This window comes from Mercurialis annua, linkage group LG7 (assembly GCF_937616625.2).
Source record: "Mercurialis annua linkage group LG7, ddMerAnnu1.2, whole genome shotgun sequence".
In the NCBI taxonomy this organism is placed as follows: Eukaryota; Viridiplantae; Streptophyta; class Magnoliopsida; order Malpighiales; family Euphorbiaceae; genus Mercurialis; species Mercurialis annua.
In genome coordinates, this window is record NC_065576.1 from 579,517 (window position 1) to 594,764 (window position 15,248).

Here is a 15,248-nt window from a genome sequence, read left to right on the forward strand (position 1 = left end):
TTCAAAAAGAAAAAGAAAAAAAATCGGTCATACATCACAAGCCCTACTGAGCCGAGACTTCAGAAATGCACTATAATGTCTTAACCACTTGGAATAGACCTCAAAGAATAAGAAAAACATAAAGTACAAGGAGTACTTTGGTTGGCACATTGTTCTTTGACTTCGTTCTGGCATAGACAATTTCGTGGGAACCTATAAATCGTTGCGCATGCATGCAAGCTGAAATTGAATCAATAAAGTTGGAACTACTGTACACGTGGACTGTGAATTCGCATGGGCCATGCATGCATTTTCGGATTATTTGGTGCAGTGCAGACGTATATCAGTGCCAAGGCTTATGATGTGGAAGCATTTAGGAAGACAATGGTGTGAGGTTTGTTGAACTGAAGATGACTATTAGTTTTTGTTTCGTTGTTACATGACAAAGTTTTAAGGTTGGATTTTTTGGTGGCAGAGGTGGGTATTTGGAGATGAGAATTACTTATGCTGATCCTACGCCGTTTAAGAGTGAACTTTTCAGTTTTGAAAGTTCAGGTGGATTGTAATTTGTGGATTTCTATTATTTTTATATTAGCACACTTAAACTTAATGACATTTTAGCATCACTCTCCAATTCAACTAAGAATTTGTTATAGCCATTTTTCTTGATATGGACTAGTAAAAAGTAGAATAAAGACAAGATAAATAAAAGCCTATCTAAAAAAAAAGCTTAATCCTCGTTTTTTCAGTTTTTTTTTATTTCTCACCTTTCAAAAAATGTGTTTTTAGCTCATTTTTTAATTTTTATTTTAATTATAGCCATTTGTTCAAATTAAAGTTAAAAAATTCAAATATTTCGTCTATATTACTCTAAATTGTTCCAATTTGTATACTTATCATAATAAATTTAAAAATGAAGCAATATGAGAGATTTATTTGAATCTTTTTGAACTCCAATTTGGACAAAATGGCTACAATTGAAAGTAAAAATTAAGAAATAGATTAAAATTAAAGATTTTAAAAGATAAAGTTATATACAAAAAAAATTAAAAAAATAAGGATATTTTGCCTTTTTATTATTATTCGGCCAAGAAAATACATTCAAATATTGTTAAAACGGGCCGGTGGGTCAGACGAGAAACTGGCCCAGTCAACACCTCTATCTACATCCCATTAGAAGCTGCAAACTCCCAAAAGCCTATCTTCCCAAGAATCAACCATCGCCACTTCAAATTCTCCGATTGGTGTCTCCGCTGTTGCTGCTGCCGCGACGTCTCCGTTTCCACCACCACTTTTCTGCAGGTACCCACCACTCGCTCCTTTTCCTCCACCCACTAAAATTCATTATCTCACTCTATAAATTCTCTGCATTTCTCACCTTAACCAAAACAAAAAAAAAAGGGCAAAAAGAACAAATATTTTTCATGGAATCTAACTCAAACCAAGATATTTTCGATTCATCGCTTAATTTAGAGGATGCTCACTTCAGAGAAGGCTACGAAGAAGGACATAAACAAGGTTTAGTGTCCGGAAAAGAGGAGGCTCGACAAGTGGGTCTAAAGACAGGCTTTGAGGTTGGTCAAGAACTTGGCTTTTACCAGGGTTGTGTTGATGTCTGGAACTCAGCCATTAAGATTGACCCTAATGCATTCTCTAACAGAGTTAAACTGTTTATTAAACAAATGCAAGATTTGATTGAGAAATACCCTTTATTGGACCCTGAGAATGAGAATGTTCAGGAGATTATGGATAGTTTGAGGTTGAAATTTAAGGTTATAGGAGCTACAATGGGTGTCAAATTGTATGACGGATACCCTAAAGCTAATGATGATGATTTTTGAAGGTTTGAGTGAGTTGCTATATGGGAATAAATAATTTCTTATTGTTTTTTTTGATGAATAATAATTTCTTATTGTTGCTTATGAAAAGTACTTGAATTTGGATTCCTTATTAGTGAATGTAATTTGATGCTTTTATTTTCAAGTACCTTGAGTTCAATTTTAGCAGGACATAATGGTATATGATACTTTTGTTTAATAAGACTATGCTTTTCACTTTTGGTTTTCTTGTGAGGCATTTTGGCCAATCTACATTCTTTGAACTGTACATTTATGCTACGATTCGAATGGCTCACTGGGTTGCTTAATGTATTTGTGGAATAGGAAAGACGTATTTTTGTCGAACGATTTGATGGAATTGAATTTAAAGGGTAATGGCTGTAACCTATAGTTATCGTAATTGGCTGATCGAACTATGGCCAGTTTGAGAGTTAATAATCAATGAAATTTCAGATGCATACTCAAAGAGAGTTATTAGTTATGGTTACTGCGTACTGGAAGTCTGGAACTATTTAATGTTGATTGTATTCGATCCAAGTTTATTGTTCTGCCAAGTTTTTATTTGATTTTTTACCTCAATTTTTAATTCCTCTGATTAAAGTCGTTACCACACTTTACTAAATATATTACCAATGAAGCATTCTGTTTAGCTGAGTGGTTATGGCCTGGCATTCCCTAGAATCATAACCACATCATTTCTTAATGTTGCAATTTTTATCATCCATATTATAATTTATGTGTGCAGCTTGTGAAAGACTGTAAGGAAGAGAGAATGTTGAAGTTGGCCCTTGCTTGCTGCAAGGTCTATATATCTGAAAGCCGAAACAAGGCTGCTTTGGAGTCGATTGAAAAAGCTGCAAAGCTATTCCCTCAAGCGCCTATTGTCAATAAGTTTGAGGATGCAGCATACAATAGAGTTGGTTATACGCTTGTCACAGATCTGTCTCTGAAGCCGTCTTCAGACTCGCGTCCGTTGGAGAGTGCTGTGCTTGCTATGGTTAAAGCTGCTTTTGAAGCTATTGATTTTGGGCAGCATTCTGGAAGTCATCCTCGCCTTGGTGTTGTCGATCACATCTGCTTTCATCCTTTAGCACATGCATCTGTGGACCAAGCCGCAGGAATCGCGCAGTCTTTAGCAGCAGTTGTTGGCTCCAGTCTTCAAGGTTTCAGCTCTTTGATATAATTTTAGTACTGGTGGTGATATAGGCAGGAAAAAAATTAGTACAATGACAAATTACGGCTGCATGACAAATCATTAGCAATGCATCTTGGTTTTCAACATTTAAGAAAAATGAACTGATTTCTACATTGAAATCGAAGCAGGTCCTATGTGTATCCTGAGTTGTAGCCTTGTTTCTCTAATTAGACCTGAGGAAACATTGGTAGACGATTTTTGTTTTTAATTTCGTATGATGGTTTAGATAATATTAATATTTATTCTTTATGATACCCGCCTTGTGTGGCCTCTATTTCATGAGCTTTGATTTTCATATCGAGTCAGTTCATTAGTATGTTTGTTTTCTGTTTTGCTGATGATCCTATATATAGCTTGCAGTTCCTACCTTCCTATATGGAGCTGCTCATGAGCAAGGAAGAACACTTGATTCAATCAGAAGAGAACTGGGTTATTTCAAGCCAAATTTTGGAAACCAATGGTCTGGGGGGCCAAAAGCAGAGTTCGTACCAACGAAACCAGATGAAGGTCCAGCTGAAGCAACTCGAGCAAAAGGCGTAGTTGTAATTGGAGCAACGCGGTGGGTTGACAACTACAATGTCCCTGTTTTATCGACAGATATAGCTGCTGTACGTAGAATTGCGAAACGGGTTAGCGGCAGAGGAGGCGGGCTTGATTCGGTACAAACAATGGCACTCGCACACGGTGATGATGTGATTGAAGTTGCGTGTAACTTGTTAGAACCAAGTAAAGTGGGAGGAGAAAGAGTTCAGCAAGAAGTGGAGAGGCTTGCAGAAGAAGAGGGTATAGCTGTGGGGAAAGGTTATTACACTGATTTTTCACAAGATAAGATTATTGATACTTACTTGAAGTTAACTTCAAGATGATGTTAGACAAGGTGTTATTCTTTTAAATCAAATTACTTCAAAAGATGTCATAGTGAAAGCTGCTTGTTTTTGGGGTTCTTGTTCCAACTTCCAATGCATGTGATTTGAGTGATTATATGATATCAAAGGTTCATTTTGCCTTTCAACCTTGGTACAGAAGATCAAATAAGGCCAAACTCGTCGCATTGGACAAAAACACCCTCAAAAAATAGCATTGTGACTTGTTTTACCCCCAGTTGTGGTGGCAGAAAACAATTGGAGCCGAAAGGGTAAAATGAGTCAAAATGCTTACTTTGAGGTTCTTTTTATCCAAAGCCACGAGTTTGGCTTTATTCGATATTTTGTGCCAAGTTTAAGTGGCATAATGAACTTTTGTAGGATTATCTAAATACAGGTACTCGGCTGTTTTTATTCCAATTCATATTGATTAGAGGAAGGTGTAGTTTTGGCATCATTTCTGAGTGATTGCTTTGTGTTTATAAGTTATAACAATCCATGAACATTCAACTATTTTATCAGGCTTTGTGGCTCCATTTCTGTCTCAAGTTTGCATTCTATTTACTTAAGGATGTTTTTCAGCTTCTTCTTATGAGATGAAGAGGTGGGTTCAACATATAAGATGGTGAGATGATAAGGTTTGTCCAAAATCATTACTTATTATTATTTGTCTTTTTTGGATTGTCTACCTCTAATTAGTCGTTTTCATATCAGCATCAGTTTTCCCATTATATATGTGTTAACATATTTGTATCATACAGATATAATCGGCCAAGAATTCTGAAGGACCTTGTCGTTTGTCTTTGATTTTAGTCATTTGTTGAGCCATCAATGTCTGCATTAAGAATTCTAAATATTTCAAACCGAATTGAGCCAACTGATGGTTTATTTTTCGATTTTATTGGATCTGTAATTCGATCGCAACCAAAAGTGAACTCAAAATTATTATTTCTAAACTGAATTTATCTGTTTGATTTTTTTCATACCCCTGGCAATCTCATTATGTCACAACTAGTGTGCCGTCCAAAAATTGCCTAAATACTATAAAGATTAATGCATATTGCGATTGAACCCCTCAACTTTTAATAATTATCTCGTGTAATTCGTATTGCGGTTTTATCCCTTTATATAATAATCCGGGTTTCGTTTGTAGGTAACTTGTACCATGTAAATGATAAACAAAGACTAACCTCATTTGTCTTGGATGCCATCAGGTCAACTAGCTACAGCTTATCTTGATTCCTAGTATTTTATTTCTAATATCTAAGCATCTTATTTCTTACACAAAGGACGGGACAATCCTGTATTTTTATTTTAAACAAGTATCAAATATCTAATAGTTATATCACTATTACAATAAATTAAAACATACAACTACCAAACAAAAACGTCACTCAATTTTATCTATTCAACATCTAATCGGGAATCGAAATCGATAGTCAGTTTGGTTCGATATTTTTCTGTAAGATTAAAATATATTTCAACCTGTTTGAACAAAAGCAAAACTACAAGAACTGAAAATTGTAAAAGTCTTCATGTTTTTTAAATATTAATTAGAGTATGATCCTTTATTTATATAAAAACTATCTTCTTCATACGTGTCTGCAATAAAGTATGATGATTGTGCAGTAGCATGTGAAACATCCGTTTGAATAAAGTAATAATCTCTTATCTATAATTACGGATCTTGAGGGTCCACAAGTAGGGACTGTGTCTTAAATATGAGTTGTACTGTGCTGACTCATTTCATATGTTAATAAGACTTAGATGAATAGATATATTCATTCATACAGTAGCTTCTGCCTTGTATTACCCCTTAACTCCTCCCTCTTCAACACACAAGCCAGACCAGACAATGGATTTTCACTCAACTTCCAAGGTAATTTGCTTTCTCTCTTTCTTTTTTCATTGACTTTTAGATGCTCTTTGATAAAGTTACAAAATATGCCAAAACCAGTTCTTAATTTGTCATTCTTGGATTGAAACAGAAGAAGAAGACTAGAATTGGAAACCAATCGATGCTGCTATGTTGCAAGCTGTTTATATCAGAATCGCGAAACCGAACAGCTCTGGACTCAATTGAAAGAGCAGCCAGTGTTGATCCTGAGACAGTGACAGTCACCAAATTTGAGGACCGACACTATAACAGGATAAGGTACACTTTAGTGTCGTATGTTGTTCTTGATACTACAGGAACTCCCATTTATAGCCCTTTGCATCAAACTGTCTTGGCTATGGCTGGAGCAGCTTATGCAGCCATTAACCTCGAGTCCCACTGCGGTGCTTATCCTCGGCTTGGTGTTGTGGATGAAATTCTTTTTCACCCTCTGGCTCGAGCTACCTTGGATGAAGCATCTTGGCTTGCTAAGTCTGTTGCAGCTGATATTGGCTCTAGATTTCAAGGTTAGACCTTTTCTACAGCTCAACGCTTCCTATTAAAAAGTACTGAATTGGGATCGCGGAAACTTGTTGATTCCTATGTTTCAGTATCTCGTTTCTGAAAACGCTTCTAAACTTCCGAAACTTCATAAAAATGTTGTTTCGCCAGTTTCCGTTGCAGCATTTTCTGTTTCAGCGTTTTTGTTTCCGTGCAATGTGAATGAAATATAGTTCTTGTGAATTGCAGTGCCGGTATTTCTTTATGCAGCAGCACACCCTACTTGCAAGCCTCTCGATACCATTAGGCGTGAGCTGGGTTACTACAGACCAAATTTCTTGGGAAGTCAATGGGCTGGATGGAGCATGTCTGAAATTCTCCCAGAAAAGCCTGATGAAGGTCCACAACAAGTGTCTCCGGCCAGAGGCATATCGATGATTGGAGCACGCCCATGGGTGGCATTATACAATGTGCCTGTAATATCAACTGATGTCTCTGTGACTCGCCGTATTGCAAGGATGGTTAGTGCCCGTGGTGGCGGCCTCCCAACGGTACAAACATTAGGCCTGGTTCACGGTGAGGATTCCACTGAGATAGCTTGTATGCTGTTGGAGCCCAACCAGATTGGAGCAGATAAAGTTCATAGCCGGATCGAGATGCTAGCAGCCGAAGAAGGGTTGGACGTAGAGAAGGGATACTTCACTGATTTTTCACCTGAAATGATTGTTGAAAAGTACATGAATCTTATTTCTGCTACCAGAGACTGATCAAACACATTTACTTGTATGTATCAAGTTGCCAAGTTTTCAGCCAACATTAGCAATTGCTTGGCAACTAAGACAATGTACCTAGATATAACATTGACATTTGCTAATGAATCATTCAATAAAACTGCTAATTTGAAACTATCTCAGCAAAAAAATTTCTTTAAAAACTTTGATGTTTCAATCGATACAATGGAGGGCAAATGGAAAAAAAAAATCACTCTAGTTCTACTGTATAATCTATGGATACACCAATGTACACTTTGAGTTTATCAAAATTCAACTTTATCATGAACATTGCTTTCTTAAATTGTCTTCAGATAACAATGTCTGAAACAATTGTTGCAACCTCTCCGCACCAGGGCCAGGTCTGAATTCCGAGTAATTTCCACGCACAGAGCACGGATCAGAACCATTATCCGAGCTGCCAATACACCATGCTCCAGGTGAAAACCGGATGGTGCGGCCTAGAAGCTCTTTGTCAATCTTGTCTAAAACTGGATCATCTCTAGCAAATTTTCGAGCAAATGGAGCCTTACTCATAACCATTTTGTCAAAGTCTTTCATGGTTAAAGAGATGGGATGCTGCTTTGGAGGAGTGTCCCAAGCAATGTAATGAAGATCATGGCTTATTGCTGTATTTCTGAATTCTTCAGTGTTGCAAATAAGTGTATGAAAGTATCCTTCAGGAGAGGAGATGAAATTTGTATAGTACATCAGGAGAGTTCGTGGGAGATTATCCCATCCCATTATACTGTATTCTATAAAAGATCGGGTTAGCATCACCCACGCTGACCCTGTATGTCAGGAGGCAGAAGAATTCAAAACTTTAATTATGGAACCAAAAATGACACAAAAACAAGATGGTCTATCATAAAAGTGAAGCAGATTGGTCAAAGGCGACAAGGTTACTGTCCGCTCAATGAACTTTTAAAGTTGGTCTAGATATGCCTACCAGTAAACAACTTGAAAGATGAGGGGAGCGATCTACGTTGAGAAGTCAAAGCAAGGTCGGATTTCTTTGATAAGTAAAGGCCTGGATCAATAATAATTGGTTTTGCCCTCTGATTCCTGCAGAACATTGACAGATGCAACATGCCCATTTTCAAATGACTATCATAAAATGAATGAGGAATATCTTCTAGGAAAATGATATTGTGTTTTCTTATTATTAACTTACAGCTTCCATCCAGTAATCTGCATATGTTCAATGAAATTTAGACTTCTTGACAAATTTGAGAAAACGTGAAGCATATCTGCACAACTAAAACATACATCAGATTCTAGTCCTGCAAACAACAGCTGCAAGAACCACAGATATAGGCAGAAGACAGTAAGATTTTCTAAATTTCATAGATGAAATTTTACAAGCTAATGAGAACTTATTATAAGATAAGCAAACACATATGAAAGAGATCTTCTGAAAATACTCTCTCTGCAAGTTTATCTAGACCACATAAGCTGTGAATAGCCTGAACATATTGACACAAACACAACCCTATAACAGATGACAGACAGATATGATCAATTTAAAAATCTTTCAACAATTTATTGAATGTTAAAGCCTTATCTTTATATCTCAAGAAAGCATTTTGATTTGCTACATTTTGGAACTACAGTAAGGAGTTTAAACAAGTTGACAACATTTTCGGATTTCACTTTTGATTAATGGCCACTTTTTTGCGGAAGACTCTAAGGAGAATCAAAAGGAAATGAGAAAGATTATGTCCAGAGTCAATAAACATTAGACTGCTCCTGTTATATACTGATGACGAGGCTTCTCCCTAAATTAGAAGGTACCCATAACATTAGTAATCTGCAAACCATAATGTACCAAATCCTGGATGTCATACAATAGGATTTCATGAAACTATACAGTTTAGAATTCCTAACAAGCATCATTTAGCCACTCTTCAATCAAGTCTCTCCTGCAATGCTCATGAACAACAGATTGCTGCCAAATCCCGTATCATGCTCGATTGGACTCTGCAAATATACTCTTTTGCTCTCGAATATCCATGTATCTAATAACAAAAACTAAGCTCTAAGAATGGACTCCAACATATAACAGTGCCTAAGCTGTCTAGCCTTATGACCACATCAACAATCTATTGATAACATCATCAGTCATTACATCATAAAAGCCTCCTCACATGACAAAAATAACAATAAACAAATCAGAAAAGCAAAAACTATAATGCAGAATCATTACTAACCATCTTGTGTCACAAGAGGATAATCCGAGGCACTGAGGTTGATAAACCAGTCCCACTCGACACTCTCCCTCAACATAATTGCAATTGCTTGAAGTGTACATGCTATCATAGTTGGTCCCTTATAGGTCACCAAATTCGACTGTGCCATTACACGAACATTCCCAACTTCAAGGAAAGTAGAATCATTCTTCACAGACATTCCCAACTCCAACCTTTCACGAGGAGGCGCCTCAAGATCAAGATGTAAAATATACTGATTCCTCGGATGATACACTGCTTGCAAAGTTCTCATCATTCTACGACTATCGCCCTTAGTCCCCGAAATGAGATAAGCTAATCTAGGCGCTTCCAATTTCAAATCACTAAAAGCATTGGATTTTTTTTTGAATTCTGATTCTACAAAATACCCGGTCGAATCCTCTGACCTTGAAAAAGAATTAATGTCTAATGACAATTGATCTTCACCATAAGAGGAGGTAAATACCCTAAAACTAGTTGATAACAACAAAGTTAAAAACACAAGCAAGCTTGTTAAGAATGGAATGAACCATTTTCTATCACTAAACACCCTTCCTGAGTGAAAGCTGCCATTTTTTCTAGGGTTTTTCATGGAAATCAAATTCCCTGAGCAAAATGCTCAAAACCCCAGAAAATAATCAAGTGAAGGGAAAAGCACCAAACAGTAGCAAAGATGTTCTGTAACAGAACCAAAGCCTCTTTTTTAGGTATATGAATAACATCCAAGCTAAGACTTTGAAGCAAAAATGCATGAATTAAAACATACCAATTAATCAAAATCAAGATTAAGAAATGAAATCACCTCAATCAAATCAGAAAGATTCGATCTTCAATTTTGTCAATGAATAAGAGCATCAAAGCAAATAAATGAGTTGATTTTTTCTTCTTTTTTGGAACTTTTAGAAACCTAGAATTAGTATAAAAAGTGGGGTTTGCTGTATAAACAGAAGCAGTAGATCTGAAAGCTGGTTGAAAAGGAGATTAAAGAAATGGAAAATTAAGATAAGCTTAAAGTGTAAGTCTTAGATGCTTCAAAAACAAGAGACCACTTCAAAATGGAAATATAGAGACATAAAAAGAGAAAACAAAATTGAACTAAAAATGCTTACTTGATTTGATTATAAGGAGAAAATGAGAGGGAAAAGTGGGAGTTTTTTTTACCAACGAGAGGTTTAAAAATGTTGAATTGAAGCATTTTATTCCTTTTGGGTGGATTAATTTTGAATTTAGATACTTTACTTAATATTAAAAATGACAAATAAGTAAATTAAGACAAGAATTGAGAGATTAAAGGTTCGCCGAAGGCGTTCCGGTGCATTTTTGAAATTTCGGTTTTAAAATTTAATAGAGTCAATAGTTTAAAAATTAAAATGGATTTAAAAAAATAAAAGATCTAATTACCAACCAAATTAGGCTGAACTGTCGGCTGCGGGTTTTAGATAAAACAACAGGGGAGTATGCGTGAGACCCGGTAAGTCTAAGAGCAAAAGTTGGGATCCGCCGATAAGATGTCCGTATGATTCTGGTGCACACGTGGATGCAAAGTGTAGCCAAAATAGCATGGGAATTGGGATTTTGCAGTGGTTAGTTCACGAGTTGTGCAACGCATTTCAGACCAAACATCCTCATTTAGTAGCTTACTGTATCAATTTCAAAATCATTATTTCCAGCAAATCCAAAAGAAACCGATGTTGACATGCCCCCACGTTTAATACACCATCTTGGCACCAAAAGTCGCAGATTCAACCCCGGTTACGCCCTTTCTTAATATGGTGTGGTTGAGGTTGGACTATTGGTCATTATTGTCCGGAATTATTAGGTATGTAAACTTGCTGGCGGTCTATATTCCAAAATTTAATAATAATATTATGTTTCGGTTTAATAGAGTGAGTCTTCGTCATAAAAAAAAAAACATGTAAAGTATAAATAATTTGTGCATTTCTTGCTTTTTAGTAGTTGGACTTCATATTGTTATTTGAGGTTCAGAAAATGGACTTTTAGTCCAAAGTTGGTTTTGACATTCCAATTCTTTTCCATTACATAAACCAGCAATGGCCCATTGCAAGTGATGACGGTACAATTGTACAATTTGGTTGGATAATACATAGCAATTAAAGGTATTGATATTCATACTAATGACAATTAGTTGCTTTAATAGTTATTAGTGATAAAATTAATTAGTTCAGTAATTTTCTTGTGTATAAAGAAGTTAAAAATCAAAGTTTTTGTTTAATCTTTTTAAGATTTTATTTATTTTAAACAAATGAATCTATTGTCTAGTAATTTTCTATAACTATTAGCACATTCATCTATTATAGTAATTTATTAATTTATTTGTTAGCTATAACTAAGAAATAAAAGCTAAAAAATTATTTTTCAAATGTTATAACTTGATTAAGTTTTTTTTTTAAAAATAAAAATACTCATATTCCGTAAATAAATAAGTATTTCTTTATTTTTTATAATTAAATATTATAATATATGTATTAAATATGAAGGTGTTTTATTTAAAAAAATATAAAATATGAGCTTGGGACAAATAAAATACTAGAAAACATATACTCTATAGAGAGAGAGAAATTTATATAAAATAATATACTACTATATATGTAATAACATATATAATTCTGTTTTTTATAATATAAAAAGGTATATATACATATTTCATATTAAAAAATATGTAGATGACAATTGATTAAAATATCTAATAAAACATTCTATTCTTTAGTTATCTTGTTAATATCTTAATTGAATTGAAAATCAAAAACCGAAACATATCTCATTCTTTAACTAATAAAACCATATTTACAGTTTTAATTCATTTCGATTTCACGGTTCAAATTCAATTTTTGCACGTTTTATTCTTTCTATATAGATGACAATTGATTATCGGAATTTCAAGTGTTAATAGTTAAATGTTTTTAAGTTATGGATGTAAACCGCCCGTTCTGTCGGAGGAAATAGGATTCGGTTCGAGATCAAGACCTTCATCATTCCACGAAAAAGAGCTCCCGCTGCTGGACTGCACAACCTAATTACACATCCTGTGAGTGCAAAAGCCGATAAATGCCTTGAGAGGGATTAGAGTCTGCAATACGCAAAACACATTGGCAATCGTGCAAAGCCAAAGCCATCCAGCTTCTGCTATCTTCTGCACCATTTTGCACCACATCAACCCATTATTTACTTGTAATAACAATTTAAAATAATTGCTTTCAATAAGATTTTCATTCATTATTCTTTGTTTCAACTTTCAAGTTAAAATCGGGTCGAATCTATTATCCACTTTTTGATTACAAAATATACAAAAAATCATTTTCGCGATGTTCTTATTATTTTGGACTTAGAACTAACTTAGAATTGCATTTTGAATTTATGTTTATAAATGATAATGATCCATTATTTTATTTAGATTTAATTGTTAAAAAGTACTTAAATTTTTTACCTTTTTATTTATGACTACAATTTTAAAATTGTCAGTTTTTGCAACAAGTGTTCCTCTTCCCCAATTATCAAAAGAAAAAACTACCGATTTAATAAATATGGATTTTACATTTTTTTGTGGATTTCATTTTCTTTATGAATTTTTTTTTTCAGCTTGTATTGATTTTATGGACATTATTATTTTTTAATGGATACATTGGTAGAGATCTGGGACTATTATTAATGATAAATTTCTTTAAAATGTACTCTTACATACTAGAATTCATGCAAATTTTACATAGTCTATGTGTGGTTGTAAATAACCACGTACCCTTGCTATCAATACTTAAATAGTTTTGGAAATTTAAAACGATCCTCTATAACCGTTTGGAGAACGGAAAGTTTCCGGCCGGCACAACTACGTACCGGAAATATAAAAGGTGAGGAAAATAATTGTATTTGAATGTGAAGAAAGGTAGCACATAAAAACAAGAGGTGACATGCAAAGCTGTATAAGTTGAAGTATTTTTGGAGGCTATGCAACTGACATGTGAGTTGTGAGAGTAGGCTAACGGCGCAAGCAATAGCATTATATATGTAAATAGGCCAAACTCATCTTTAAGTTACTATACTTTCAAATTTTGTATAACTGGTTCTTTTTCAAATTTTTTGTCTTTATTTAATCCATGTGTTTAATTTGTTTTTGAATTTATAGGTCATTTTTTGGACAGCAAATGAGTGTGTGTTACACACGTCGTGAGACACGTATGAGATCGAATCTAAATGACTAGCTGCTTAATGGAATGCTGATAATTAAGGGTATTATTTGAGATTAAATATGTAGAGGGTCTAGATTGGTAATGAAGTTTCAAAGCAAGTGGTCCTCTGACTCACATCCCAAAAGCATCAAAAAGTCTCATTTGATTATTAAGTAATTGAAGTGACAATGATTGCTATCACTCTCTGCATAACCCAAAATTCATACATTTTATATTCGTTTAACTACTACTAGTTTCTAACAAATCTATATGTAGTTCCTTTAAAAAAAAAAATTATTTAGAGAGGGGGATTTTTGACATTTTTGTAAAAATTTGATATACATCTTTAACATATTTGATTTACGACTTTAGTAGAATGTTGGTGGATGTACACAAAATGTACTATAGTTAATATATTCATGGATGTAATTTCTTGTTGCATAGGGCACTTGCAATGTTGTTTGATCCATTCCTATAAAGTAACTTTTTACCACCAGGAGGGGTTGTGGTGAAGCGGTAATAAATTATTTTTATTAAACCAGAGATTTTTAAGCAGTAATTTTGAGCATAGATCAATTTTTTGAAAAAAATTGAAATTTTTATCGATTTAATAAGTCTCCTTCAGAATTGGTCATTTGTTGTTGCTCCTCCTACCTGCTAAGTATAAACTATTCTTACCAACCATTTTATAGTAAAAAATATGCATGTGAATATTTTTTAATCATTTGAATATTGCCTTTTTGGGGACACAAAAAATGAGTTTACATGTTTTTGATAATAGCATTGTAAACTTTATTTCATTTATAACTTTTAAAATATATCGAATAAGTATTTTTAACTCTTTTCTAGTTACCATTATTTTAAAAACAAAAATAAATTCTATTTTTTTTTCATATTGACTGAAAATTTTTGATAGTAGTTTAGTTTGTGCAAATACCTTTATACAAATGGAACCAAAACACAATTCATATCAATAAATTTAAAAATTAATTTTGATTGCATCAGTGGACCAGTAATCGAAAAATAACCAAAAAATATAAATTTAAAGATGGACTAAGCTTATCATTTTGAATTTAAGAGGTCGTATTCACTATCTATACCGTTAATTGTAAAATGAACGGTATGTATTAAAAAAGTTTAATTTAATATATATGACTTATGAATTGCATCAGTGTTGTAAAACCACATAAAAACTGTACTTGCCATATTTATAAGACTTTATGCCAAAATGCCTACGGAACATATAATTCTTGTCTCTATCTTATTACTTACAATCTTGCCTTTTCTTTCTCTTTACTAATTAACTTTTCTTCTAGGAGTCCTTTTGACAATGTTTTTGTTTAATTTCCAAATTTTATTAAATTGAATCTAAAAAATTAAAAAATAAACCCGATGATATGATATGAAACAAACATTTATACTAGCACCCGCTGCCTGATTTACAGATCTACTTATAAAAAAAATTATTCAAATCAATTATATCAAACATTTAACTATTCATATGGACAAACTCACAAATCAATGGAAACTTGACTAATTAATTTATTTTTGTTTATTAAAACTTGAGTAATTACATACATTTACATTACATCTATTTCCAATCATTTGACTTTTTCAGCAACTTACACTACCTAACACTATGCCTACAAAAAGGAAGATTATTTTAAATTTTACCCCATCAAACAAAAAGGAGCCACATGCTACAGCTGCTTATAAACACAATCACAACTTTTTCTCTGGAGTCTTTCACTCACCATTTTACAATCACTGTAACTATTAGGGTTTCATTTCACCAACTAATGGAGCTGTCGCCTTGT

General features: G+C 33.9%; 3 protein-coding genes across 4 annotated transcripts; 2 read left to right on the forward strand and 1 right to left on the reverse strand.

Moving 5' to 3' along the window:
• The first annotated feature begins 1,106 nt into the window (after positions 1–1,106).
• LOC126655404 (uncharacterized) lies at positions 1,107–3,957 on the forward strand. Of its 2 annotated transcripts, none has more exons than XM_050349585.2 (3): positions 1,107–1,772; positions 2,563–2,980; positions 3,373–3,957. In XM_050349585.2, exons 1-3 carry the CDS (start codon positions 1,404–1,406, stop codon positions 3,876–3,878), a joined length of 1,293 nt encoding a protein of 430 aa, XP_050205542.1. In that variant the 5' UTR covers positions 1,107–1,403; the 3' UTR covers positions 3,879–3,957. The 2 variants fall into 2 exon arrangements, with proteins under 2 accessions (XP_050205542.1, XP_050205541.1); XM_050349584.2 differs by having other exon boundaries at positions 1,133–1,281.
• Positions 3,958–4,091: 134 nt separating this feature from the next.
• On the forward strand, positions 4,092–7,160 carry LOC126655403 (uncharacterized). The gene is made up of 4 exons (XM_050349582.2): positions 4,092–4,513; positions 4,637–5,754; positions 5,864–6,278; positions 6,502–7,160. The coding sequence occupies exons 2-4, from the start codon at positions 5,731–5,733 to the stop codon at positions 7,017–7,019; spliced, it is 957 nt and encodes a 318-aa protein (XP_050205539.1). The 5' UTR covers positions 4,092–4,513; positions 4,637–5,730; the 3' UTR covers positions 7,020–7,160.
• LOC126655402 (beta-glucuronosyltransferase GlcAT14A-like) lies at positions 7,159–10,801 on the reverse strand. Its single transcript, XM_050349581.2, has 4 exons — positions 9,233–10,801; positions 8,197–8,272; positions 7,972–8,087; positions 7,159–7,813 (listed from the first exon to the last, which is right to left on the reverse strand). The coding sequence occupies exons 1-4, from the start codon at positions 9,840–9,842 to the stop codon at positions 7,305–7,307; spliced, it is 1,311 nt and encodes a 436-aa protein (XP_050205538.1). The 5' UTR covers positions 9,843–10,801; the 3' UTR covers positions 7,159–7,304.
• Positions 10,802–15,248: the final 4,447 nt, after the last annotated feature.

What these genes read in the sequence shown, in the direction of transcription:
- LOC126655404 (XM_050349585.2), top strand. Translation starts at nt 1,404, where the DNA reads ATGGAATCTAACTCAAACCAAGATATTTTCGATTCATCGCTTAATTTA. An exon ending in TTATAGGAGCTACAATGGGT is followed by an intron (nt 1,773 to 2,562) that starts GTCAAATTGTAT and finishes TTATGTGTGCAG; the next exon opens with CTTGTGAAAGACTGTAAGGA. An exon ending in TGTTGGCTCCAGTCTTCAAG is followed by an intron (nt 2,981 to 3,372) that starts GTTTCAGCTCTT and finishes TATAGCTTGCAG; the next exon opens with TTCCTACCTTCCTATATGGA.
- LOC126655403 (XM_050349582.2), top strand. Translation starts at nt 5,731, where the DNA reads ATGGATTTTCACTCAACTTCCAAG. An exon ending in ATTTTCACTCAACTTCCAAG is followed by an intron (nt 5,755 to 5,863) that starts GTAATTTGCTTT and finishes GGATTGAAACAG; the next exon opens with AAGAAGAAGACTAGAATTGG. An exon ending in TATTGGCTCTAGATTTCAAG is followed by an intron (nt 6,279 to 6,501) that starts GTTAGACCTTTT and finishes TGTGAATTGCAG; the next exon opens with TGCCGGTATTTCTTTATGCA.
- LOC126655402 (XM_050349581.2), bottom strand. Translation starts at nt 9,842, where the DNA reads ATGAAAAACCCTAGAAAAAATGGCAGCTTTCACTCAGGAAGGGTGTTT. An exon ending in TCCTCTTGTGACACAAGATG is followed by an intron (nt 8,273 to 9,232) that starts GTTAGTAATGAT and finishes TTAGTTGTGCAG; the next exon opens with ATATGCTTCACGTTTTCTCA. An exon ending in ATCTTTCAAGTTGTTTACTG is followed by an intron (nt 7,814 to 7,971) that starts GTAGGCATATCT and finishes CCTGACATACAG; the next exon opens with GGTCAGCGTGGGTGATGCTA.